This window comes from Aegilops tauschii, chromosome 2 (genome assembly GCF_002575655.3).
Source record: "Aegilops tauschii subsp. strangulata cultivar AL8/78 chromosome 2, Aet v6.0, whole genome shotgun sequence".
NCBI classification, from domain to species: Eukaryota; Viridiplantae; Streptophyta; class Magnoliopsida; order Poales; family Poaceae; genus Aegilops; species Aegilops tauschii.
This window is the reverse complement of record NC_053036.3, coordinates 623,486,050-623,511,496: the sequence shown is the minus strand read 5'-3', so window position 1 is coordinate 623,511,496 and position 25,447 is coordinate 623,486,050. Positions and strand designations below refer to the sequence as shown.

At 44.2% G+C, this 25,447-nt stretch overlaps 2 protein-coding genes and 1 long non-coding RNA gene across 5 annotated transcripts; 2 read left to right on the top strand and 1 right to left on the bottom strand.

Moving 5' to 3' along the window:
* Positions 1 to 14,195: 14,195 nt before the first annotated feature.
* On the top strand, positions 14,196 to 19,306 carry LOC109735542 (uncharacterized). Of its 3 annotated transcripts, XR_002226143.4 has the most exons (5): positions 14,208 to 14,718; positions 15,104 to 15,237; positions 15,793 to 15,921; positions 16,380 to 16,448; positions 19,020 to 19,306. It is a non-coding gene; the product is annotated as an uncharacterized lncRNA (long non-coding RNA). The 3 variants fall into 3 exon arrangements; XR_012203563.1 differs by lacking the exon at positions 19,020 to 19,306 and having other exon boundaries at positions 14,196 to 14,718; positions 15,324 to 15,921; positions 16,380 to 16,449; XR_012203562.1 differs by lacking the exon at positions 19,020 to 19,306 and having other exon boundaries at positions 14,211 to 14,718; positions 16,380 to 16,449.
* A 679-nt stretch (positions 19,307 to 19,985) lies between these two features.
* On the top strand, positions 19,986 to 21,583 carry LOC141041366 (uncharacterized). Its single transcript, XM_073507510.1, has 3 exons — positions 19,986 to 20,078; positions 20,120 to 20,349; positions 21,157 to 21,583. Exons 1-3 carry the CDS (start codon positions 19,986 to 19,988, stop codon positions 21,581 to 21,583), a joined length of 750 nt encoding a protein of 249 aa, XP_073363611.1.
* Positions 21,584 to 22,153: 570 nt separating this feature from the next.
* On the bottom strand, positions 22,154 to 24,514 carry LOC123495657 (uncharacterized). Its single transcript, XM_073509679.1, has 3 exons — positions 24,266 to 24,514; positions 23,649 to 23,754; positions 22,154 to 23,554 (listed from the first exon to the last, which is right to left on the bottom strand). Exons 2-3 carry the CDS (start codon positions 23,751 to 23,753, stop codon positions 23,069 to 23,071), a joined length of 591 nt encoding a protein of 196 aa, XP_073365780.1. The 5' UTR covers position 23,754; positions 24,266 to 24,514; the 3' UTR covers positions 22,154 to 23,068.
* Positions 24,515 to 25,447: the final 933 nt, after the last annotated feature.

Sequence of the window (25,447 nt, the reverse complement as noted above, 5' to 3'; positions counted from 1 at the left end):
CCATAGGGGGGAGTCCTACTCCCACCGGGAGTAGGACTCCTCCTTTCCTTGTGGGAGTAGGAGAAGGGAAGGGGGAAGGAGAAAGAAGGAAGGGTGCGCCCCCCTTCCCTAGTCCAATTCGGACCAGACCATGGGGAGGGGTGCGGCCACCTTTTGAGGCCTTTCTCTCCTTTCCCGTATGGCCCATTAAGGCCCAATACGAATTCCCGTAACTCTTCGGTACTCCGAAAAATACCCGAATCACTCGGAACCTTTCCGAAGTCCGAATATAGTCGTCCAATATATCGATTTGTACGTCTCGACCATTTCGAGACTCCTCGTCATATCCCCGATCTCATCCGGGACTCCGAACTCCTTCGGTACATCAAAACTAAATAAAACTGTCATCGTAACGTTAAGCGTGCGGACCCTACGGGTTCGAGAACTATGTAGACATGACCGAGACACGTCTTCGGTCAATAACCAATAGCGGGACCTGGATGCCTATATTGGCTCCCACATATTCTACGAAGATCTTTATCGGTCAGACCGCATAACAACATACGTTGTTCCCTTTGTCACCGGTATGTTACTTGCCCTAGATTTGATCGTCGGTATCTCGATACCTAGTTCAATCTCGTTACCGGCAAGTCTCTTTACTCGTTCCGTAACACATCATCCCGCAACTAACTCATTAGTCACAATGCTTGCAAGGCTTATAGTGATGTGCATTACCGAGTGGGCCCAGAGATACCTCTCCGACAATCGGAGTGACAAATCCTAATCTCGAAATACGCCAACCCAACAAGTACCTTTGGAGACACCTGTAGAGCACCTTTATAATCACCCATTTACGTTGTGACGTTTGGTAGCACACAAAGTGTTCCTCCGGTAAACGGGAGTTGCATAATCTCATAGTCATAGGAACATGTATAAGTCATGAAGAAAGCAATAGCAACATACTAAACGATCGAGTGCTAAGCTAACGGAATGGGTCAAGTCAATCACGTCATTCTCCTAATGAGGTGATCTCGTTAATCAAATGACAACTTATGTCTATGGCTAGGAAACATAACCATCTTTGATTAACGAGCTAGTCAAGTAGAGGCATACAAGTGACACTCTGTTTGTCTATGTATTCACACATGTATTATGTTTCCGGTTAATACAATTCTAGCATCAATAATAAACATTTATCATGATATAAGGAAATAAATAATAACTTTATTATTGCCTCTAGGGCATATTTCCTTCAGTCTCCCACTTGCACTAGAGTCAATAATCTAGTTCACATCGCCATGTGATTTAACATGAATAGTTCACATCACCATGTGATTAACACCCATAGTTCACATCGTCATGTGACCATCACCCAAAGGGTTTACTAGAGTCAGTAATCTAGTTCACATCGCTATGTGATTAACACCCAAAGAGTACTAAGGTGTGATCATGTTTTGCTTGTGAGATAATTTTAGTCAACGGGTCTGTCATATTCAGATCCGTAAGTATTTTGCAAATTTCTATGTCTACAATGCTCTGCATGGAGCTACTCTAGCTAATTGCTCCCACTTTCAATATGTATCTAGACCGAGACTTAGAGTTATCTAGATTAGTGTCAAAACTTGCATTGACGTAACCTTTTACGACGAGCCTTTTGGCACTTCCATAATCGAGAAACATATCCTTATTCCAGTAAGGATAATTTTGACTGCTGTCTAGTGATCTACCCCTAGATCACTATTGTACTCCCTTGCCAAAATCAGTGTAGGGTATACAATAGATCTGGTACACAGCATGGCATACTTTATAGAACCTATGGCCGAGGCATAGGGAATGACTTTCATTCTTTTTCTATCTTCTGCCGTGGTCGGGTTTTGAGTCTTACTCAATTTCACACCTTGTAACACAGGCAAGAACTCTTTCTTTGACTGTTCCATTTTGAACCACTTCAAAATCTTGTTAAGGTATGTACTCATTGAAAAAACTTATCAAGCGTCTTGATCTATCTCTATAGATCTTGATGCTCAATATGTAAGCAGCTTCACCGAGGTCTTTCTTTGAAAAACTCCTTTCAAACACTCCTTTATGCTTTGCAGAATAATTCTACATTATTTCCGATCAACAATATGTCATTCACATATACTTATCAGAAATGCTGTAGTGCTCCCACTCACTTTCTTGTAAATACCGGCTTCACCGCAAGTCTGTATAAAACTATATCCTTTGATCAACTTATCAAAGCGTATATTCCAACTCCGAGATGCTTGCACCAGTCCATAGATGGATCGCTGGAGCTTGCATATTTTGTTAGCACCTTTAGGATTGACAAAACCTTCTGGTTGCATCATATACAACTCTTCTTTAATAAATCCATTAAGGAATGCAGTTTTGTTTATCCATTTGCCAGATTTCATAAAATGCGACAATTGCTAACATGGTTCGGACAGACTTAAGCATTGCTGCGAGTGAGAAAATCTCATCGTAGTCAACACCTTGAACTTTGTCAAAAACCTTTTTTTCCGACAAGTCTAGCTTTGTAGATAGTAACACTACTATCAGCGTCCGTCTTCCTCTTAAAGATCCATTTATTTTTATGGCTCGCCGATCATTGGGCAAGTCAATCAAAGTCCATACTTTGTTCTCATATATGGATCCCATCTCAGATTTCATGGCCTCAAGCCATTTTGCGGAATCTGGGCTCACCATCGCTTCTTCATAGTTCGTAGGTTTGTCATGGTTTAGTAACATAACCTCCAGAACAGGATTACCGCACCACTCTGGTGCGGATCTTACTCTGGTTGACCTACAAGGTTTAGTAACAACTTGATCTGAAGTTTCATGATCATCATCATTAACTTCCTCACTCATTGGTATAGACGTCACAGGAACCGTTTCTTGTGATGAACTACTTTCCAATAAGGGAGCAGGTACAGTTACCTCATCAAGTTCTACTTTCCTCCCACTCACTTCTTTCGAGAGAAACTCCTTCTCTAGAAAGGATCCATACTAAGCAACGAATGTCTTGCCTTCGGATCTGTGATAGAAGGTGTACCCAACTGTCTCCTTTGGGTATCCTATGAAGACACATTTCTCCGATTTGGGTTTGAGCTTATCAGGATGAAACTTTTTCACATAAGCATCGCAACCCCAAACTTTAAGAAACGACAACTTTGGTTTCTTGCCAAACCACAGTTCATAAGATGTCGTCTCAACGGATTTAGATGGTACCCTATTTAACGTGAATGTAGCTGTCTCTAATGCATAACCCCAAAACGATAGTGGTAAATTGGTAAGAGACATCATAGATTGCACTATATCCAATAAAGTACGGTTATGACGTTCGGACACACCATTACACCGTGGTGTTCCAGGTGGCGTGAGTAGTGAAACTATTTCACATTGTTTTAACTGAAGGCCAAACTCGTAACTCAAATACTCTTCTCTATGATCAGATCATAGAAACTTTATTTTTCTTGTTACGATGATTTTCCACTTCACTCTGAAATTATATGAACTTTTCAAATGTTTCAGACTTATGTTTCATTAAGTAGATATACCCATATCTACTCAAATCATCTGTGAAGGTGAGAAAATAACGATATCCGCCACGAGCCTCAATATTCATTGGACCACATACATCTGTATGTATGACTTCCAACAAATCTGTTGCTCTCTCCATAGTTCCGGAGAACGGCGTTTTAGTCATCTTGCCCATGAGGCATGGTTCGCAAGCATCAAGTGATTCATAATCAATTGATTCCAAAATCCCATCAGTATGGAGTTTCTTCATGCGCTTTACACCGATATGACCTAAATGGCAGTGCCACAAATAAGTTGCACTATCATTATTAACTTTGCATCTTTTGGCTTCAATATTATGAATATGTGTATCACTACGATCGAGATCCAACAAACCATTTTCGTTGGTGTGTATGACCATAGAAGGTTTTTATTCATGTAAATAGAACAACTATTGTTCTCTAACTTAAATGAATAACCGTATTGCAACAAACATGATCAAATCATATTCATGCTCAACGCAAACACCAAATAACACTTATTTAGTTTCAACACTAATCCCGAAAGTATAGGGAGTGTGCGATGATGATCATATCAATCTTGGAACTACTTCCAACACACATCGTCACCTCGTCTTTTACTAGTCTCTGTTTATTCTGCAACTCCCATTTCGAGTTACTACTCTTAGCAACTAAACCAGTATCAAATACCGAGGGGTTGCTATAAACACTACTAAAGTACACATCAATAACATGTATATCCAATATATTGTTCACTTTGCCATCCTTCTTATCCACCAAATAGTTGGGGTAGTTCCGCTTCCAGTGACCAGTCCCTTTGCAGTAGAAGCACTTAGTCTCAGGCTTAGGACCAGACTTAGGCTTCTTCACTTGAGCAGCAACTTGCTTGCCGTTCTTCTTGAAGTTCCCCTTCTTCCCTTTGCCCTTTTCTTGAAACTAGTGGTCTCGTCAACCATCAACACTTGATGTTTTTCTTGATTTCTACCTTCGTCGATTTCAGCATCACGAAGAGCTCGGGAATTACTTTCGTCATCCCTTGCATACTATAGTTCATCACGAAGTTCTACTAACTTGGTGATGGTGACTAGAGAATTCTGTCAATCACTATTTTATCTGGAAGATAAACTCCCACTTGATTCAAGCGATTGTAGTACCCAGACAATCTGAGCACATGCTCACTAGTTGAGCGATTCTCCTCCATCTTTTAGCTATAGAACTTGTTGGAGATTTCATATCTCTCAACTCGGGTATTTGCTTGAAATATTAACTTCAACTCCTGGAACATCTCATATGGTCCATGACGTTCAAAACGTCTTTGAAGTCCCGATTCTAAGCCGTTAAGCATGGTGCACTAAACTATCAAGTAGTCATCATATTGAGCTAGCCAAACGTTCATAACGTCTGCATCTGCTCCTGCAATAGGTCTGTCACCTAGCGGTGCATCAAGGACATAATTTTTTTGTGCAGCAATGAGGATAATCCTCAGATCACGGATCCAATCCGCATCTTTGCTACTAACATATTTCAACATAATTTTTCTCTAGGAACATATCAAAAATAAACACAGGGAAGCAACAACGCGAGCTATTGATCTACAACATAATTTGCAAAATACTATCAGGACTAAGTTCATGATAAATTTAAGTTCAATTAATCAAATTACTTAAGAACTCCCACTTAGATAGACATCCCTCTAATCCTCTAAGTGATCACGTGATCCATATCAACTAAACCATGTCCGATCATCACGTGAGATGGAGTAGTTTCAACGGTGAACATCAATATGTTGATCATATCTACTATATGATTCACGCTCGACCTTTCGGTCTCCGTGTTCCGAGGCCATATCTGTTATATGCTAGGCTCGTCAAGTTTAACCTGAGTATTCCGCGTGTGCAACTGTTTTGCACCCGTTGTATTTGAACGTAGAGCCTATCACACCCGATCATCACGTGGTGTCTCAGCACGAAGAACTTTCGCAACGGTGCATACTCAGGGAGAACACTTATACTTTGATAATTTAGTGAAGGATCATCTTATAATGCTACCGTCAAACAAAGCAAGATAAGATGCATAAAGGATTAACATCACATGCAATCAATATAAGTGATATGATATGGCCATCATCATCTTGTGCTTGTGATCTCCATCTCCGAAGCACCGTGCTTGTGATCTCCATCTCCGAAGCACCATCATGATCACCATCGTCACCGGCGCGACACCTTAATCTCCATCGTAGTATCGTTGTCGTCTCGCCAACTAATTGCTTTTACGACTATCGCTACCGCTTAGTGATAAAGTAAAACTATTACATGGTGATTGCATCTCATACAATAAAGCGACAACCATATGGCTCCTGCCAGTTGCCGATAACTCGGTTACAAAACATGATCATCTCATACAACAAATTATATCACATCATGTCTTGACCATATCACATCACAACATGCCCTGCAAAAACAAGTTAGACATCCTCTACTTTGTTGTTGCAAGTTTTACGTGGCTGCTACGGGCTTAGCAAGAACCGTTGTTACCTACGCATCAAAACCACAACGATAGTTTGTCAAGTTGGTGCTGTTTTAACCTTCGCAAGGACCGGGCGTAGCCACACTCGGTTCAACTAAAGTGAGAGAGACAGACACCCGCCAGTCACCTTTAAGCAACGAGTGCTCGCAACGGTGAAACCAGTCTCGCGTAAGCGTACGCGTAATGTCGGTCCGGGCCGCTTCATCTCACAATACCGGTGAACCAAAGTATGACATGCTGGTAAGCAGTATGACTTATATCGCCCACAACTCACTTGTGTTCTACTCGTGCATAGCATCAACGCATAAAACCAGGCTCGGATGCCACTGTTGGGGAACGTAGTAATTTCAAAAAAATTCCTACGCACACGCAAGATCATGGTGATGCATAGCAACGAGAGGGGAGAGTGTTGTCCACGTACCCTCGTAGACCGACAGCGGAAGCGTTATCACAACGCGGTTGATGTAGTCGTACGTCTTCACGATCCGACCGATCAAGTACCGAACGCACGGCACCTCCGAGTTCTACACACGTTCAGCTCGATGACGTCCCTCGAACTCCGATCCAGCCGAGTGTTGAGGGAGAGTTTCGTCAGCACGACGGCGTGGTGACGATGATGATGTTCCACCGACGCAGGGTTTGGCCTAAGCTCCGCAACGGTATTATCGAGGTGTAATATGGTGGAGGGGGGCACCGCACATGGCTAAGAGATCTCAAGGATCAATTATTGTGTCTTTGGGGTGCCCCCTGCTCCCGTATATAAAGGAGCAAGGGGGAGGCAGCCGGCCAAGGGGAGAGGCGCGCCATAGGGGGGAGTCCTACTCCCACCGGGAGTAGGACTCCTCCTTTCCTTGTGGGAGTAGGAGAAGGGAAGGGGGAAGGAGAAAGAAGGAAGGGTGCGCCCCCCTTCCCTAGTCCAATTCGGACCAGACCATGGGGAGGGGTGCGGCCACCTTTTGAGGCCTTTCTCTCCTTTCCCGTATGGCCCATTAAGGCCCAATACGAATTCCCGTAACTCTCCGGTACTCCGAAAAATACCCGAATCACTCGGAACCTTTCCGAAGTCCGAATATAGTCGTCCAATATATCGATTTTTACGTCTCGACCATTTCGAGACTCCTCGTCATATCCCCGATCTCATCCGGGACTCCGAACTCCTTCGGTACATCAAAACTAAATAAAACTGTCATCGTAACGTTAAGCATGCGGACCCTACGGGTTCGAGAACTATGTAGACATGACCGAGACACGTCTTCGGTCAATAACCAATAGCGGGACCTGGATGCCTATATTGGCTCCCACATATTCTACGAAGATCTTTATCGGTCAGACCGCATAACAACATACGTTGTTTCCTTTGTCACCGGTATGTTACTTGCCCGAGATTTGATCGTCGGTATCTCGATACCTAGTTCAATCTCGTTACCGGCAAGTCTCTTTACTCGTTCCGTAACACATCATCCCGCAACTAACTCATTAGTCACAATGCTTGCAAGGCTTATAGTGATGTGCATTACCGAGTGGGCCTAGAGATACCTCTCCGACAATCAGAGTGACAAATCCTAATCTCGAAATACGCCAACCCAACAAGTACCTTTGGAGACACCTGTAGAGCACCTTTATAATCACCCATTCACGTTGTGACGTTTGGTAGCACACAAAGTGTTCCTCCGATAAACGGGAGTTGCATAATCTCATAGTCATAGGAACATGTATAAGTCATGAAGAAAGCAATAGCAACATACTAAATGATCGAGTGCTAAGCTAACGGAATGGGTCAAGTCAATCACGTCATTCTCCTAATAAGGTGATCTCGTTAATCGAATGACAACTTATGTCTATGGCTAGGAAACATAACCATCTTTGATTAACGAGCTAGTCAAGCAGAGGCATACAAGTGACACTCTGTTTGTCTATGTATTCACACATGTATTATGTTTCCGGTTAATACAATTCTAGCATGAATAATAAACATTTATCATGATATAAGGAAATAAATAATAACTTTATTATTGCCTCTAGGGCATATTTCCTTCAGTACAGACATGGCCTCGGAACACACGCAATACACTTAGGTTGACTTGACGAGCCTAGCATGTACAGACATGGCCTCGGAACACGGAAGACCGAAAGGTCGAGCATGAGTCGTATAGAAGATACGATCAACATGGAGATGTTCACCGATCTTGACTAGTCCGTCTCACGTGATGATCGGACACGGCCTAGTTAACTCGGATCATGTTTCACTTAGATGACTAGAGGGATGTCTATCTGAGTGGGAGTTCATTGAGTAATTTGATTAGATGAACTTAATTATCATGAACTTAGTCTAAAATCTTTACAATATGTCTTGTAGATCAAATGGCCCACGTTGTCCTCAACTTCAACGCGTTCCTAGAGAAAACCAAGCTGAAAGATGATGGCAGCAACTATACGGACTGGGTCCGAAACCTGAGGATCATCCTCATAGCTGCCAAGAAAGATTATGTCCTAGAAGCACCGCTAGGTGAAGCACCAATCCCAGAGAACCAAGACGTTATGAACGCTTGGCAATCACGTGCTGATGATTACTCCCTCGTTCAGTGCGGCATGCTTTACAGCTTAGAACCGGGTCTCCAAAAGCGTTTTGAGAAACATGGAGCATATGAGATGTTCGAAGAGCTGAAAATGGTTTTCCAAGCTCATGCCCGGGTCGAGAGATATGAAGTCTCTGACAAGTTCTTTAGCTGTAAAATGGAGGAAAATAGTTCTGTTAGTGAGCACATACTCAGAATGTCTGGGTTACATAACCGCTTGTCTCAGCTGGGAGTCAATCTCCCGGATGACGCGGTCATTGACAGAATCCTTCAGTCGCTTCCACCGAGCTACAAGAGCTTTGTGATGAACTTCAATATGCAGGGGATGGAAAAGACCATTCCTGAGGTATATTCAATGCTGAAATCAGCGGAGGTGGAGATCAAAAAGGAACATCAAGTGTTGATGGTGAATAAAACCACTAAGTTCAAGAAAGGCAAGGGTAAGAAGAACTTCAAGAAGGACGGCAAGGGAGTTGCCGCGCCCGGTAAGCCAGTTGCCGGGAAGAAGTCGAAGAATGGACCCAAGCCTGAGACTGAGTGCTTTTATTGCAAGGGAAGTGGTCACTGGAAGCGGAATTGCCCCAAATACTTAGCGAACAAGAAGGCTGGCAACACCAAAGGTATATGTGATATACATGTAATTGATGTGTACCTTACCAGTACTCGTAGTAGCTCCTGGGTATTTGATACCGGTGCGGTTGCTCATATTTGTAACTCAAAACAGGAACTGCAGAATAAGCGGAGACTGGCAAAGGACGAGGTGACGATGCGCGTCGGGAATGGTTCCAAGGTCGATGTGATCGCCGTCGGCACGCTACCTCTGCATTTACCTACGGGATTAGTTTTAAACCTCAATAATTGTTATTTAGTGCCAGCTTTGAGCATGAACATTGTATCTGGATCTCGTTTAATTCGAGATGGCTACTCATTTAAATCCGAGAATAATGGTTGTTCTATTTATATGAGAGATATGTTTTATGGTCATGCCCCGCTGGTCAATGGTTTATTTCTTGATGAATCTCGAACGTGATGTTACACATATTCATAGTGTGAATACCAAAAGATGTAAAGTTGATAACGATAGTCCCACATACTTGTGGCACTGCCGCCTTGGTCACATTGGTGTCAAGCGCATGAAGAAGCTCCATGCAGATGGACTTTTGGAGTCTCTTGATTACGAATCATTTGATACGTGCGAACCATGCCTCATGGGTAAGATGACCAAGACTCCGTTCTCCGGAACAATGGAGCGAGCAACCAACTTATTGGAAATCATACATACCGATGTGTGCGGTCCAATGAGTGTTGAGGCTCGCGGAGGATATCGTTATGTTCTCACTCTCACTGATGACTTAAGTAGATATGGGTATGTCTACCTAATGAAACACAAGTCTGAAACCTTTGAAAAGTTCAAGGAATTTCAGAGTGAGGTTGAGAATCAACGTGACAGGAAAATAAAATTCTTACGATCAAATCATGGTGGAGAATATTTAAGTCATGAATTTGGTACGCACTTAAGGAAATGTGGAATCGTTTCACAACTCACGCCGCCTGGAACACCTCAGCGAAACGGTGTGTCCGAACGTCGTAATCGCACTCTATTGGATATGGTGCGATCTATGATGTCTCTTACCGATCTACCGCTCTCATTTTGGGGCTATGCTTTAGAGACTGCCGCATTCACTTTAAATAGGGCTCCTTCGAAATCCGTTGAGATGACACCGTATGAATTATGGTTTGGGAAGAAACTTAAGCTGTCGTTTCTAAAAGTTTGGGGATGCGATGCTTATGTCAAGAAACTTCAACCTGAAAAGCTCGAACCCAAGTCGGAAAAATGCGTCTTCATAGGATACCCCAAGGAAACTATTGGGTATACCTTCTACCTCAGATCCGAAGGCAAGATCTTTGTTGCCAAGAACGGGTCCTTTCTGGAGAAAGAGTTTCTCTCGAAAGAATTGAGTGGGAGGAAAGTGGAACTTGATGAGGTGATAGTCACCCCTTCCGAACCGGAAAGTAGCGCAGCGCGGGAAGATGTTCCTGTGGTGCCTACACCGACTGGGGAGGAAGTTAATGATGATGATCATGAAGCTTCGGATCCAGTTACTGCTGAACTTCGTAGGTCCACAAGGACACGTTTCGCACCAGAGTGGTACGACAACCTTGTCATGGAAATCATGTTGTTGGACAACGGTGAACCTTCGAACTATGAAGAAGCGATGGCGGGCCCGGATTCCGATAAATGGCTAGAAGCCATGAAATCCGAGATAGGATCCATGTATGAAAACGAAGTATGGACTTTGACTGACTTGCCCGATGATCAGCGAGCCATAGAAAATAAATGGATCTTTAAGAAGAAGACAGACGCGGATGGTAATGTGACCATCTATAAGGCTCGACTTGTCGCTAAGGGTTATCGACAAGTTCAAGGGGTTGACTACGATGAGACTTTCTCACCCGTAGCGAAGCTGAAGTCCGTCCGAATCATGTTAGCAATTGCCGCATACTATGATTATGAGATATGGCAGATGGACGTCAAAACGGCATTCCTTAACGACTTTCTTAAGGAAGAATTGTATATGATGCAGCCGGAAGGTTTTGTCGATCCTAAGAATGCTAACAAGGTATGCAAGCTCCAGCGCTCCATCTATGGACTGGTGCAAGCATCTCGGAGTTGGAACATTCGTTTTGATGAGATGATCAAAGCGTTTGGGTTTACACAGACTTATGGAGAAGCCTGTGTTTACAAGAAAGTGAGTGGGAGCTCTGTAGCATTTCTCTTATTATATGTGGATGACATACTATTGACGGGAAATGATATAGAATTCTTGGAAAGTATAAAGGCCTATTTGAATAAGTGTTTTTCAATGAAGGACCTTGGAGAAGCTGCTTATATATTAGGCATCAAGATCTATAGAGATAAATCAAGACGCCTCATTGGTCTTTCACAGAGTACGTACCTTGACAAGATATTGAAGAAGTTCAATATGGATCAGTCCAAGAAGGGGTTCTTGCCTGTATTGCAAGGTGTGCAATTGAGCACGGCTCAATGCCCGACCACGGCAGAAGATAGAGAAAAGATGAGTGTCATCCCCTATGCCTCGGCCATAGGGTCTATTATGTATGCCATGCTGTGTACCAGACCTGATGTAAACCTTGCCGTAAGTTTGGTAGGAAGATACCAAAGTAATCCCGGCATGGAACACTGGACAGCGGTCAAGAATATCCTGAAGTACCTGAAGAGGACTAAGGATATGTTTCTCGTTTATGGAGGTGACGAAGAGCTCGTCGTAAAGGGTTACGTCGACGCTAGCTTCGACACAGATCTGGATGACTCGAAGTCACAAACCGGATACGTGTATATTTTGAATGGAGGAGTAGTAAGCTGGTGCAGTTGCAAGCAAAGCATCGTAGCGGGATCTACATGTGAAGCGGAGTACATGGCAGCCTCAGAGGCAGCGCAAGAAGTAATCTGGATGAAGGAGTTCATTACCGACCTAGGGGTGATTCCCAATGCGTCGGGCCCGATGACTCTCTTCTGTGACAACACTGAAGCTATTGCCCTTGCGAAGGAGCCCAGGTTTCACAGGAAGACCAGGCATATCAAGCGTCGCTTCAACTCCATTCGTGAAAGTGTTCAAAATGGAGACATAGATATTTGTAAAGTACATACGGACCTGAATGTAGCAGATCCGTTGACTAAACCTCTCCCTAGAGCAAAACATGATCAACACCAGGACGCTATGGGTGTTCGATTCATCACAATGTAACTAGATTATTGACTCTAGTGCAAGTGGGAGACTGTTGGAAATATGCCCTAGAGGCAATTTTCTTAATAGAGAACATATGTATAAACCGGCCAAGTCGGCTCAGGCAATCTCAACACTTGTGCAAAATTACTCACGGGCAAAGTTGAAGAGCGCAAAGGTTAAGAGGCACGGATGAAGTAAACCAACAGAGGGGATCATCAAACTGAATGTTGACGCCACCTTCAGTTATGATAATGACACAGGAAGTACGGGTGCTGTGCTTTGCAGCGATCACAGCTTCTTCATTGCAGCTGCATGCAATAACATACCCTTCATGGAAGATGCGGCGATGGCTGAAGCAAGAGGACTACAAGATGGACTCATACATGTATAGGCGGACTGCATGGAGGTCACTGAGATCATCCAGAATGATGAGAATTCGCTTGGGCCAGCAGCAGCGATTTATAAAAAATGTTCTTTTCTAGCTAGTAATTTTATTTCTCATTGTCCTAGGGAGGCCAGTATGGCGGCAGATGTAGTGGCTAGGAACTCGGAGGTGGCGCGAACCATTGTTTGGAAATTTGATCCTCCCGGATTCTTAGTTGATGTGTTAACAAACGATGTATCACTCTTTTCACATGAAATATAAACCTTCATGATGGCTTTCCCTCAAAAAAAGAAAAAACTGATGCTATAAGTTTGAGTTCATAGTCTATTTCTATTCGAAAAAAGAAATTGAGTTCATAGGCCTGGTCGGATGACTAAAAGGCACAATACGCTAAGAAAGGAACTAATTTCAACCTTGAAGATGCGCGGACTACTACAAGAGAAGAATTAGTTTCGACCTTGAAGAGGAGACATGCATCAAATATGCCAGCCGGGGTAAATTAGTTTACATGGTAAAATATGGCAGAAAAGGGAACCTTAGTACTATTTTTTAAAGTAGTAGAGAAGATTCGGGTAACATAGAACTCGCCAAATAGCGGCAGGCCTAGAACCTTTGCTCTTAGGCTTCGTCCGATTGACTAATCTCCACGCAAGTCCTCCCAGCTTCTCTCTTGCATGATGGGGCGACATCGACGCCGGCGTCGGAATTTGGCCTTGGAGACGCCCTCCAGCACAGGTGTGTCACGCCCCCGCCCCCATCCCCATCGCCCCCGCCCCTTTCTGGTAGAAATCTGGAGCCGTGGGGATAAGAAAGGAAACCCTAGGGAGCCTCGCGTCGTCGTTCATGCGGCGAGTTTTCTTTTCAATTGCTAGAACTAGGCTGCCATCCCATGGGTCTTAGCTTTCTTTCCTGGCACGGAATAAGCAGCCGAAATCACACGAATTTCAGGTCGGGATTCATTCCGTCATATGAACACAATTGTGTGGGAAGCAGTGTTTTAAATAGCGAGTTATGGCAAATAGCGGCAGCCCTCCAAATTAGCTATAGCGAGGCTATAGCCGGCTATTTCGCAAGTTTAGCAGGCTATGCCACGTAGCGACACTTGTTCAAACCGCTCACTACCAGAAACTTGACTTTTCCTGTGAGTGGCTTATTTTCATGTGTGGCCCGAAGCCCCCCACAGGAATTCGAATATTCCTGACGGGCAAAATGTAACTCTCACGAAAATAACCTATTTTACTGTAGGTACTGCCATGCCCCTCAGGAAAATATGATTTCCTGTGAGTTGTACAGCCCACGGGAGAACATTTTAGGCCCAGCCCGCCATTACATAACCACGAAACAGCCTTGGCGTTGCATAAAAAAAACGAAACAGCCTTGGCGCCGAAACAATGTTAGCTCGCGCGATTCCTCCCCCTCAAACGAAACTTCCGCGCCAATTTCTATTTTCCTGTGTGATATGGGCTTACAGGAAAAACAGCCCAGAGAGATAAACAGAGTACCCTAGAAAAATCCCCACTTCTCCTCTCTTTACCTCCATGGCCGCCGCCTTCCTCCCCAGCCGCACTCCTCCATGGCCGCCGCCTACTTCCATGGCCGCCGCCTACTTCCATGGCCACATCCTCTCCAGCCGCACTAGTTCCAGCGCTGCCCGCCTCCGACCTCCACTACCGCCCATATCTCATCTCGTCCACATGCGTCCGCCACCCCACCCATCTCCCGTACCCCGTCTCGACGGCCTCTACCGCCGTTCTGCCTTCACCAACGCCTGCCGCCACATCCCACCTCCCTCGGCTCAAACCCTCCACCGCACTCCAAGAGTCGCCCAGTATGCGTTGCCGACGCCTCGTGCTCCCTACTGCAGATCTGGGAAGTCTCCGGTCGCAAATCCAGCAAGCCGCTGCCTCCTCTTCTGATGTGACAGCAGCAGTCTCTTCCTCCCCCTTTTCTCCAAGACCGTGGTGGTAAGTCTCAACTATTGCCATCCAAAAACATTATGCAGGATCTTGAGTTGTTCACCCACAAAAAAAGATTCTGAAGTTGTTCATACAAATTATCTATAAGAATACTGGTCTCAGGGCAACAATATCTCGATTTTCTTTTTTCTTAGTCATTTTACCAAAAGATTTGCCATATGAGAGTGACAAATAAGCGCCATTTGCACTTGTTTGTAGTGTGTTGATTTATTCAGTTTTTATTTTGCAATAAGTGCTTTGTTCTGTCTCCTATCTAGAAAATTTTAGGAGCTACTTTTAGGTGTGCTATTAGCACTTCCATTTGTTGATGTGGTTGAAAAACTGAAAAAGGTTTTTCCCCATATAATTGGCCCTTGCTTGCGTGTGCTTACAGGAACTCTATGAGAATTAAGAAACTCTCTCGGTCGCTCGGAACTCTGCACCTGGTTGTCTCCTCCGCCTCTTCTCTACCGTACAGCTTCTCCATAGTGATGGAGAAACCTCAAGATCCAAGTGAAGAAAAGAAAGGTACATGATTTCTGAACTGATTTCTTGCATACAAATCTCAGTGTTAGTGTTTATATTGTCTTGATAGTGTATTATATTTGACCCAGGCTAACGCTACAAGATGGAGCTTGGTTACTTGCTTTTTCTGTGTTCTTTCTCCTATTGCATCAATGAATATCAGGCTATTTTTTTTCTTGGTTCACTGGTTATGAGATCTGGATATTTTCTCGATGGTGGTTATGTGCATTTGATCATGACTTCATGATTGAATAACAGTTTAGTGTCCTGCTGGTGTTCTATGTTAATCCAGTTATGTTTACAGTCAGGAGTTATTTGTATATACTATTGGCACGTTGCATGACTATCTCACTTCACTGCACCAGATTATGTTGCAAGGCTGCTGGTAATCCATGTTGCAAGGCGTTACTATAATCCATGTGTAAATTCAAATAAATATACTTTATTGTATAATCAATGATAAAATGCATTCTTGGCAGATGCTTTTGAGGATCTCACTACAATTTATCTTTAGTGGCTGTAGCATGCTTTCACTTAACTATCTGTTTGCACTTGTAGGAATATAAGTTTGGACCTGAGAAGGCCACCATAATAAACACATATGCTGTGATGAAATCTGGAATGAAAAACCTTGATCAAAGTGGCAATACTAGTGCAATCAGCAGCCAGAAAGCACAAAAGCGCCTTGTATGTTCTGTCTCCTTCCAATTTTTTTGTGTTAGCTTGTCATTTATGTGCAACATGAGATTATTGTTGTTGTTCTCGGACAATTATTCTATCGGTATAAAGGAATCACGTCCAGAGAATTGGCAGGACATTGATTTGGATTAAAGGGTCGTGTACAACACATCAGGTGGCATGCGTCATGGTCGGGTAGCGATTGCATCTCGTGCTATGTAGAAAGCCGTTGTTCTTTCCGCTGCTAGGGCAACAAATCTGAAGTCATCTAGTTGTATTGCTTACCGGAATGTTATCTAAGAGAATGAACAATTATGTCATATGCAAATGAGAGTCTAAAAAGGAAAACAGAAACACGCGATCAATTGTTCATCGTAATGATAAATATCCTTTACTAGAATCCATGTGTAACTTTGAATAAATATGTTTAATTGTAATACATGGTAAATATACTTTATCCTTGGTAGATGCTTTTTGCGAAGATGAAAGAGCCACCGGAGCGGTTCCTTTGGGGTCAAACTAATGCTCATACACAGGTCAGATTACATTCTATGCTTGCTGATTCTCTGTTTGCTAGTAAAACTTTACTGCTTGTTGAATGCCTACTTCTAGTGAGACCTATTGCTAGTAAAACCTCTTGCTTGCTAATTGCCTATAAAATTGGAACCTTGCATTGGTCCACACAATATTCTACAGTAACATTTTGCTGGTCTCTTTGGTACTTAGGCAAGTTAGATGTGACTATCATTTATAGCATCCTTTCTTTAAGTTCTGATTAGCTAGAGCTTGTCTCGTTGGTTCAAGCTAGAAGTATTTCTTGTTGTTTCTTTTGTATGAATGTCTATCAGTGTGCTAAGTAAGTTTTAGATTAGTTTTTCCTTTTCATATCATGGCTAGGAATTTGTAATTCTTTGGTTGTAAGTTATCCTTTTAATTTAGTGGTTATTCAGCAGGTTCAGCCATGTTTCTTTTCTGCTAATAGTACACCTTGTATATTTTACCATGTTTGTTGGTGTATGTGATTATGAGATCTTGCGAATTTTAGATAATGATTTATGAAACCTGGAGCACAACAGAAGGAAGAGATGTAAACAGAACTAAGTGCAGCTTGCTACTATTGAAATTCATTGCAATATTGTAAATCTGGTTACTTTGAAAGCAAGACCTCATAGCTTCATAGACCTGTTATAAAATGATTGGAGATTACTGAAATATCTTCAAATACAAGTTTTAGAGTGGTTGGGCTTTTTTAGAACCGTTCGTTGATGTCGATCTAACGGCAGACAAATACGAAGTACTGGGTAGTACTCCGATGAAAGTACGCGAAAGTACTAAAACGAGTGGGGCCGGTACTCGTGACAAGGTGGGGACGCGTTTTAATATAGGGGCAGTTTAGTCTTAGGAAAATTTGCACGTGCCGCCCCTCTCGTCGAATGCAAAACCGCCGCCATGGTGCTACACCTTCCACAATTACTCATCGACGGCCATCTCCGCCCTCTCCTCCAAGTCCACCGCAGTCATCTCCTCCTCGCCGCTGCAACTTCTCTCCACTCAGGCAAACCCCCCCCCCCCACCCACCCCCACCCCCTCCCCCTCTTCCATCGAAGCAAGAATCGGCAGATCGAGCTGATGGCCGGCGGCGAGAACACCGACTTCGTGCAGATCGCCGGCGGCGACCAGGTCAAGTTGGCCAGGTTGAGGGAGATCCGTTCTTGGTTTGACAACACAAGGCAGATGAGCTGGACAGCAATAGCCACTCTCAAGAATTTGACGAAGAAGGAGAGGGCAAAGCTTTGCCCCCCGCCCGCACAACCGATTCACAAGATTGAGATCCTCCTCTGGGCGATGGAGCAGGCTAATTCGTCCAGCAAGTGGACCAGGCGGAGGTGGTGGGTGTTCAGATCCAGGGTAGAGCATCCATTGGATCAGGAACCCACTGTGCACGAGGTGCCGTTGCAGATTGTGCAGCCTCCAACCGAGTCATCGGAGACTCCGAAGCACAAGATGAGGACAGTGGTCGCGACCTCGCTTCCCCGCCGTTCTCCACGCTTCCCTCGCCGCTCTCCTCGTCTGAACGGCGGCGGTAGCTATGTATAGAGTAAGCTTCCCCACTCCTCATCTTCCTACTGCTCGTGCTTACATCGTGGTGATACTGATCGTAATAGCTCAGAGAGGGAATGCTATATGGCATTTTAATCTCAATGAATTGCATGAATATTTCAGTACATGGATTTGGAGGATGATTATGATGTATGTGAACCCTAGGCATCATATGAACCCTAGGAAAAATTAGTAATGTTCTAGTGGTAGACACTGAAATATTTCGGTACACACCGGTAGGCACTGAAATATTTCGGTACTGCCCTAGGCAAAATTTGTAATGTTGTAGTGGTGGACACTGAAATATTTTGGTACACACCGGTAGGCACTGAAATATTTCGGTACTGCCCTAGGCAAAATTTGTAATGTTGTAGTGGTGGACACTGAAATATTTTGGTACACACCGGTAGGCACTGAAATATTTCGGTACTGCCCTAGGCAAAATTTGTAATGTTGTAGTGGTAGACACTGAAATATTTCGGTACACACTGGTAGGCAATGAAATATTTCGTTACTACAATTTCAGTACACACCGATGCACACTGAATTATTTCAGTACTGCAGTTTCAGTACACACCGGTACACACTGAAATATTTCAGTACTGCAAATTCTATACAAAGTTTGCATTTTGTCATTTATTTGTGAATTAATCCATGCATCATATGTCCTAACTTTGTACATGAGTTTGGGTCAATTTCATGTCTATTTATTGTTAAAATTATTGTCATGCCATGAAACACAAGACAAGTCACTGACCCAAGCTTGCAAAGATGCCATATCAATGTTGCTGATATGAATATGCATGTTTTCACCAAGTCTTGTGTCTGAATTAGAACTGAGTATTTTTTCTTGATGGTATCCATGGATCTAGAACTCCTATGAATTTGCTCATGTTGGATGTTTTGTTCTCCATCATTTGTACTAGCATTTCGTGCGATTAGATGCCATGACAAGACCCCTGGCAAATTTATTTTCATGCCTCCAACATCCCATGTGTGTTTTGCAGGAAAAACCTGGAGTTCACCAGGCTGGCTGAAGTTGTGAGGCTGGGAGGTTGATGGTGCTGCTACTGGCTGATCCTTCTTCTTTCAGCTTTTGTTCGTCCTTTCTCAAGCCGTTGGACCACGGCTACTTCCCTATGTGCTGTTAATGTATTAAGTAGTTCCTTCGAATTTGTAGTATTAGTTAGTTTGAATGTGGAAGTACCTTAATTTTTAGGAACGAAATGTTGCTTTGTATGACCAAGGGTTTGATACCTTAATCTTTGGATAATTAATTATGTGAACTGTTGGATATGGCGCACAACGAAACGCCTCTACCATTGATACTAGTTCAACATGTCGATCCAATTAGAGACCAATCACTACCATATAGAACAGTTAGCATTTCATACTACAACCTGGCACGTACAAAACATCACACAGTGGAATAATCCCAGCGAGTAGACCACTAAATACCGAAAACATCACAACATGTCAGAAGTGTTTTAAGCATTTTATCGTTGCAAAAACCTTAGAAAATCCATACAAATGCCGACAACCTTAGCAAACTAGTCATGATTGCTTTTCATGTTGATACAAAGATGTAGAAAAATATTGGGTCCGTTTACAACCTTAGCAAACTTGCTTCTCATGTTTACATCACGGCCGCCGGGTGAAGGAGGAGAAAAGCCCACCTACCTAACATGAGTTTTCTCACACACCACGGCCTGCATACGACTACAAACCCAGTGATATGGGCCACGATGCAGGCCCGTGGGTGGTTACAGAATGGAACACCAACAGCACGAGCCCCACGACCCCCACGATCACGATAACGATGAGCGCCTCCCTCACGCGACGAACCGCCTCCCCCAGAACTCAAAAAGGCACCTTCTCCTCCATTCCTCCCTCATTATGCGAACCACGTCCATCTACTCCACAAACTGCAACCACCGTCTCTGTCTCAAAACCGTCGTCGCTGGAGAAGGGCAATGGCGGAGGAGCCGTCTACCAAGCGTTGTTGTGGCGAGACGTCTGACCAGAGCATCAAGGAAGAGCAGAGCATCAAGGAAGACGACGTTCAGGTCCCGGTGAGAAGCGCGACTACACCACCAAACTTGACAAGGTGGAACTCCACGGCAAAGAGACACTGGAGGTCATCTGCACCAGCAATCCAGACACTGCCGACGAAATGCTCACGAGGCTCTTCATGAAAGCCGGCGGCATGTATCCTAGATTCGTCGGCGTTGATGTGGAGTATACCAGGGATGACGAACCTCCGCAGTACGCAGCAGTTCTGCAGTTATGCGTGGAGGAACTCTGCGTGGTGTACCACATCGCTGCGGCCATAAAATGGTGAGCCATCCTACTCATATACCCTAGTTTCTCAACTACATGTACTAGTGTAGATTGTGAAGTGGACGCACTAGTGTGGTTTCTCAAGTACATGCACTGGCATAGATTTTTACCCTGATGCACTGGATTAGTATCTTAAAATCTTGCACCAGATTAATCACCAAACTTGATATACTAGTGTAGTTTCTGATCTTGATGCATTAGTGTTGTGTCTACCGGTGTGGATGCATTAGTGTTATTTTCTGAAGTTGATGCACTGGACTAGATGTATTAGTGTTGTGTCTACTAGTGTAGTTTCTAATATACTAGTGTAGTTTCTGATATTGATGCATTAGTGTTGTGTCTACCGGTGTGGATGCACTGGACTAGATGTATTAAAAGTTGTTTCTGAAGTTGATGTAGTGAAGTAGTTTGCTGTAGTGTTATTTTCAACTGTATGATCCAAAAAGAGAAATAACATCATGTACTTCATGCATTCATCACTCGTATTGTTTGGTTCTAGCACTAGCATTGTCACACTTTGCCACAATTTTTTGCCAAGTTTGCCTAAGGTTAGTTCATCAAAATGAGGGCCACAAGTTGGCAAGCCTAAGGGAATCTTGCCACACTTTTTGTGTGTATGCCATGTGGGACCCAAGTGTGGCTTGCCTAAGGTGTGGCTTGAACCAAACACACACCTAAGTTGGTCAAACTTGCCTAACCTTAGGTGTGGCAATCTTTGGCAAACTTAGTCTGTTAGTCACAAACCAAACAACTCCTAAATCTTCAAAATTACTACTAATCTTCAATATGTCTCTCCCCTTGAAGGCCCAAGCGCCTCAAGAGCTTCCTCCAGGAGAAGAAGTTGTTCACCTTTGCCGGTTTCAGCATTCATAATGACAAACAGATGCTGAAGATGTCTGGTTTGGAGATCAACCCCGAAAAGTACATCGACATTCAGAAAAACTATAGAGTTCCATATGCCGGCAGAAAGAAGCAGTACGACTCCTTGGCTGATGTTGCAGCCAGCGTCATCCACCCATTTTACCAAAACATGAAGAAGAAGACCAACAGGACCGAAGACCATAAACTGTGGGGGATCAGCCCGCTGCCAGACTACCTCATCGAGTACGCAGCGAAGGATGCGTACGCCACCTACAAGGCTTGGAAGATAATAGACAACATCAAATCAGGTGTGGAAATTTCAGAAGCACAGGAGGCTGACCCCTACTACCACCGCCACTACGCGGCATGAAGAGAGATCAAAGTCTGCCTTCAAGTTGCTAGCGCCGTGTCCTTTTATGATATCTATGTTTCTTTGTTGTTCGGTGTGTCTCAACTTATGTCCTATGGTGTGTCTGAACTTATGCTGTGCGGTGGTTGATCTGCCGTTTATCTTAAGAGTTTGCTGCTACTCTGGTTTAGTGTTCCAAGTTGTTAATACTATTTTGGTGATGCATGATAAGCCTTGTACAATGCTTGATGCGTACGGTGGTGCTTAGAAAAATAAACAGGGTTTTTCTAAAGCACCGGTGCCTATTTCTACAGGAGAGACGCCTAGTTAAGCGTCTACCCTGTACAAATAAGCACCTGTGCTTAAGAAAAGCTTCGTATTTTGTTTATGCATTATTTCAAATTCATAGTAGCTTGTGAATGGAACTTTGTGGCAGCCAGCCTCTACCATTGATACTAGTTCAACATGTCGGTCCAATTAGGCCTTGTACAATGCAGGGTGCTTAGGAGAGGTGCTTAGAGAAATAAACCAGGTTTTCCTTAAGCACCGGTGCTTATTTGTACAAGGTAGACGCTTAACTAGGCGTCTCTCCTGTAGAAATAGGCACTGGTGCTTCAGAAAAAACCGCTTTATTTTTCTAAGCACATCCCTAAGCACCTTGCATTGTACAAGGTCTTAGAGACCAGCCTCTACCATATATAACAGTTACCATGTCACACTACATTCTATAAAACATCACACAGTGGAATAATCATAGCTAGTAGAGCATTAGTTACCAGTTAATAATAGTTGCACTCCATCACAAGCAATAGTACCTAGATATGAGTAGATATAGGTACGGTAATACACGACAAGTACTCGCAAACAAGAGCTAACATAACAAGTTCATTTCACATCGATACATGGCCCACCCCAGTTCTAAATGAGGTGGATGGTGATCATCATCCTCAAGTCATGGGGACTGGTGTTCGCAACGGTGAGTAGGATGGCCTGTCCTACCCGAAGATTCTTGCCACGAAGGAACTTCTTCCACCCTGCCCTTCTCAAGACAGTGCGACCGTCCGTGTCCACTGCATAGGCACAACTGGTGATGAAGCCCGTTCTGGTAAGGCGTAGTCCAGCAGCCATGCCTTCTTCGTCCGGGTCGATGCCACAGCTATCAAGTAACCTCTTAGGTAATTTCTGAAAACAGTTGACATGATATATGATCATGTCACGTGCAATTATCAACAAAGCATACACTTCAAGACACATATATCATTGGATTCAACACTGAGCATATATATCATCACATCACTACACTATACGCCAAGCATCAAATTACTATAGTAATTAGGCATATCATTAGATTACTGCGTACACTAAGCATATCATCGCATATTACTACACTACATGCATGTCATAAAATTCTTCACTAAATGAATTCTAAACTAGGCCTCTCATCACAGTACTACAACATGCATATCATATGAACTACTACACTAACTAAGCATGCATATCATGTAATTAGCACACTAAGTAACATACCATGATATGCCGTTTAACATTCGTCCTTGTGAGGCGGGTCACGAATGGCTTCCCTAGGTAGTCTTCACGTAGCGGAAGCATGTCCCAGAGGTTGCCGATTTCCTCGTCGCCCAGTCTGAGTCCTTGGGCATACAGGTATTCAACAAGTGGGTTCTCATCATCATCTGAATCGTCATCATGTGAATCAGCACCATCTTCCTCCTCATGAACTTCATCCTCACTATCCGGAATCAAATTTAGATAGATAACAGAAATCCTGGGCCTATCTCTTCTGAAGGAGAAGCTGATCAATTCACCCCCACTAAGACGCATGTGGGCGATGAAACGATCCCAATCATCTCCTCCTATCTGGGTTATCTTTCGCCCCTTCTCGACCTGCATAGTGTATGGGCCCCCAAGAGCGTCGAAGGTCACGGTGTCTCCGATGAGCTCATTGAATGCCAATCTCACATTGCATGGTACGATCTGTGTAAGATAAAAACAAATAACAGACACAATACATTAGTGGAAATAGCAAAAAAAAAGAATGTACTGTCAGAAGGTTCATATAAATTGTTACCGCTGCAACAACAAAAGAAGGCTGGAAGTAGATGCCGAACAGCGTGGCAGTAGAAAGGCTGGTCCGGCACCGTGAGTTGCAGCGTCCACATGGTGCTTCCTCCATTCTACACAGAACATGTTGAACTCTAAGTTGAATTGTACATAGTACAATACAAAGATCATATATATAATAAATCATAGTGATAACCTATACTGGCAATGGCCAATCAATCTATTTACTATCATCTACGTAATAAAGCAATGCCAATGACAATGGAAATGCCCGTCTCATCTAAACCTGGGAATAGTTCGGCATCCAAACTAAAACCAGTCCAATCCACGGCACACATCAAAACCAAACCAATCCAGATATTTTCATTTAGAATCTAGACCAAACCGAACTATACATGCTCGTCATCCAACCCAGTCCAAACCGTTTTCAACTTTTGGATTGAATCCAAAGGTTCAAACCATGGACAAAGCCATATGCGAGGGCACGTCATGAATCTAGATCAGACATGGCGTCAAAGCTCGAGAGATCCGACGAGCTCCGGCCGGCAACAGCCAATCGACTCAGATCCGCCTCCGTAGGGAGACGCGGTTGGGGAAGGGAAGAAGAGGGGAGATCTCACGTACTTGCCGGAGTTGGCGGCGGCCGCGCACCGGCAGCGAAGAGAGGGGTCGTCGGGAGATGGCGGCGGCGGCGCTGGTCGAGAAGGGGAGAAAGAAAGATGTGGAGTGGTCGAGACGGGGAGAAAGAAAAATGTGGTACATGTGGTGGCGCGGTTGTGTGGATGACAAGGGGACCCACTTGTGAGACCGATAGCAATTGATGGCAAACCGCAGGAGGTGCACGACCGCGTGCACGACCGCCACGTCCCCACGTGGAATGGGGACGGCCGGGTGGGTGTGTCAAGTCAAATCGGCACCCGCGGCTTCTCGGTAACTCCAACAGGCAGGAGTAGTGCATTTCTTCCCCAAATCGGGTAGAAAACCCTCGTCCTCTCCCGAACCTAACCACCCTCTCTTCCTTCCTCACCACCTCACCACCTTCCTCACCACCCTCCTCCCTTCCTACGCCTCCCTCCTCCTGTCTTCGACCGACGATGAAACGCGGGCGTGAAGATGCGGCGGACGAGCCGGAGGCAACCATCGGAGCAGAGCAGTCTGCTGCCGTGGCTGCAGCCGTGGGTGGAGCGGCTGAGTCCGCCGTAGCGGTGAAAGCTGGCGGTGCAGCGACCGTTGTGCCTGCTCCCGCTGCCATCGCGGCCGTGGAGGCACCCGTCGGCGAGCACAAGGTCGGGGAAGATCTGGAGGAGGAGGAGATGAGAAGGCTTAAGCGCAAGGTGCATGACGAAATCGAAGAGCTCTACGAGGAGAACGCCATAAAGGAGTTCGACGTAGATTGCAGGAAGGGCAGTGACTTCGACGAGGATGCCATCGACGAGCTATGGTAGTACTCTGTTTTTTGCTCTGTTTTTTTCATGACATTGGGGTTTTTCTTGTTAACTAGATGAGCATCAATTTCACTTGGGCGTGCTAGTTGTACATATGTAGGATTGTAGGGATTTAGCATAGATCTTCATGTTGGATCTGGATTTTTAAATCTGATTCCAGCAGATACTCTGGTTTTTTTCATGGCATTGAGGTTTTTCTTGTTAACTAGATGAGCATCAAATTCATTTGGGCGTGCTAGTTGTACGTATGTAGGATTGTAGGGATGTAGCATAGATCTTCATGTTGGATGTGGAATTTTAAATCTGATTCACATTCTGATTCCAGTAGATACTCTGTTTTTTTCATGGCATTGGGGTTTGT

Excerpts from the sequence above, each read along its gene's own strand:
- LOC123495657 (XM_073509679.1), bottom strand. The coding sequence starts at position 23,753 with ATGGAGGAAGCACCATGTGGACGCTGCAACTCACGGTGCCGGACCAGC. Across the intron at positions 23,555-23,648 it reads CTTCTTTTGTTGTTGCAGCG|ATCGTACCATGCAATGTGAG; the intron begins GTAACAATTTAT and ends TATCTTACACAG.
- LOC141041366 (XM_073507510.1), top strand. The coding sequence starts at position 19,986 with ATGGCGGAGGAGCCGTCTACCAAGCGTTGTTGTGGCGAGACGTCTGAC. Across the intron at positions 20,079-20,119 it reads TCAAGGAAGACGACGTTCAG|GTGGAACTCCACGGCAAAGA; the intron begins GTCCCGGTGAGA and ends AAACTTGACAAG. Across the intron at positions 20,350-21,156 it reads ATCGCTGCGGCCATAAAATG|GCCCAAGCGCCTCAAGAGCT; the intron begins GTGAGCCATCCT and ends CTCCCCTTGAAG.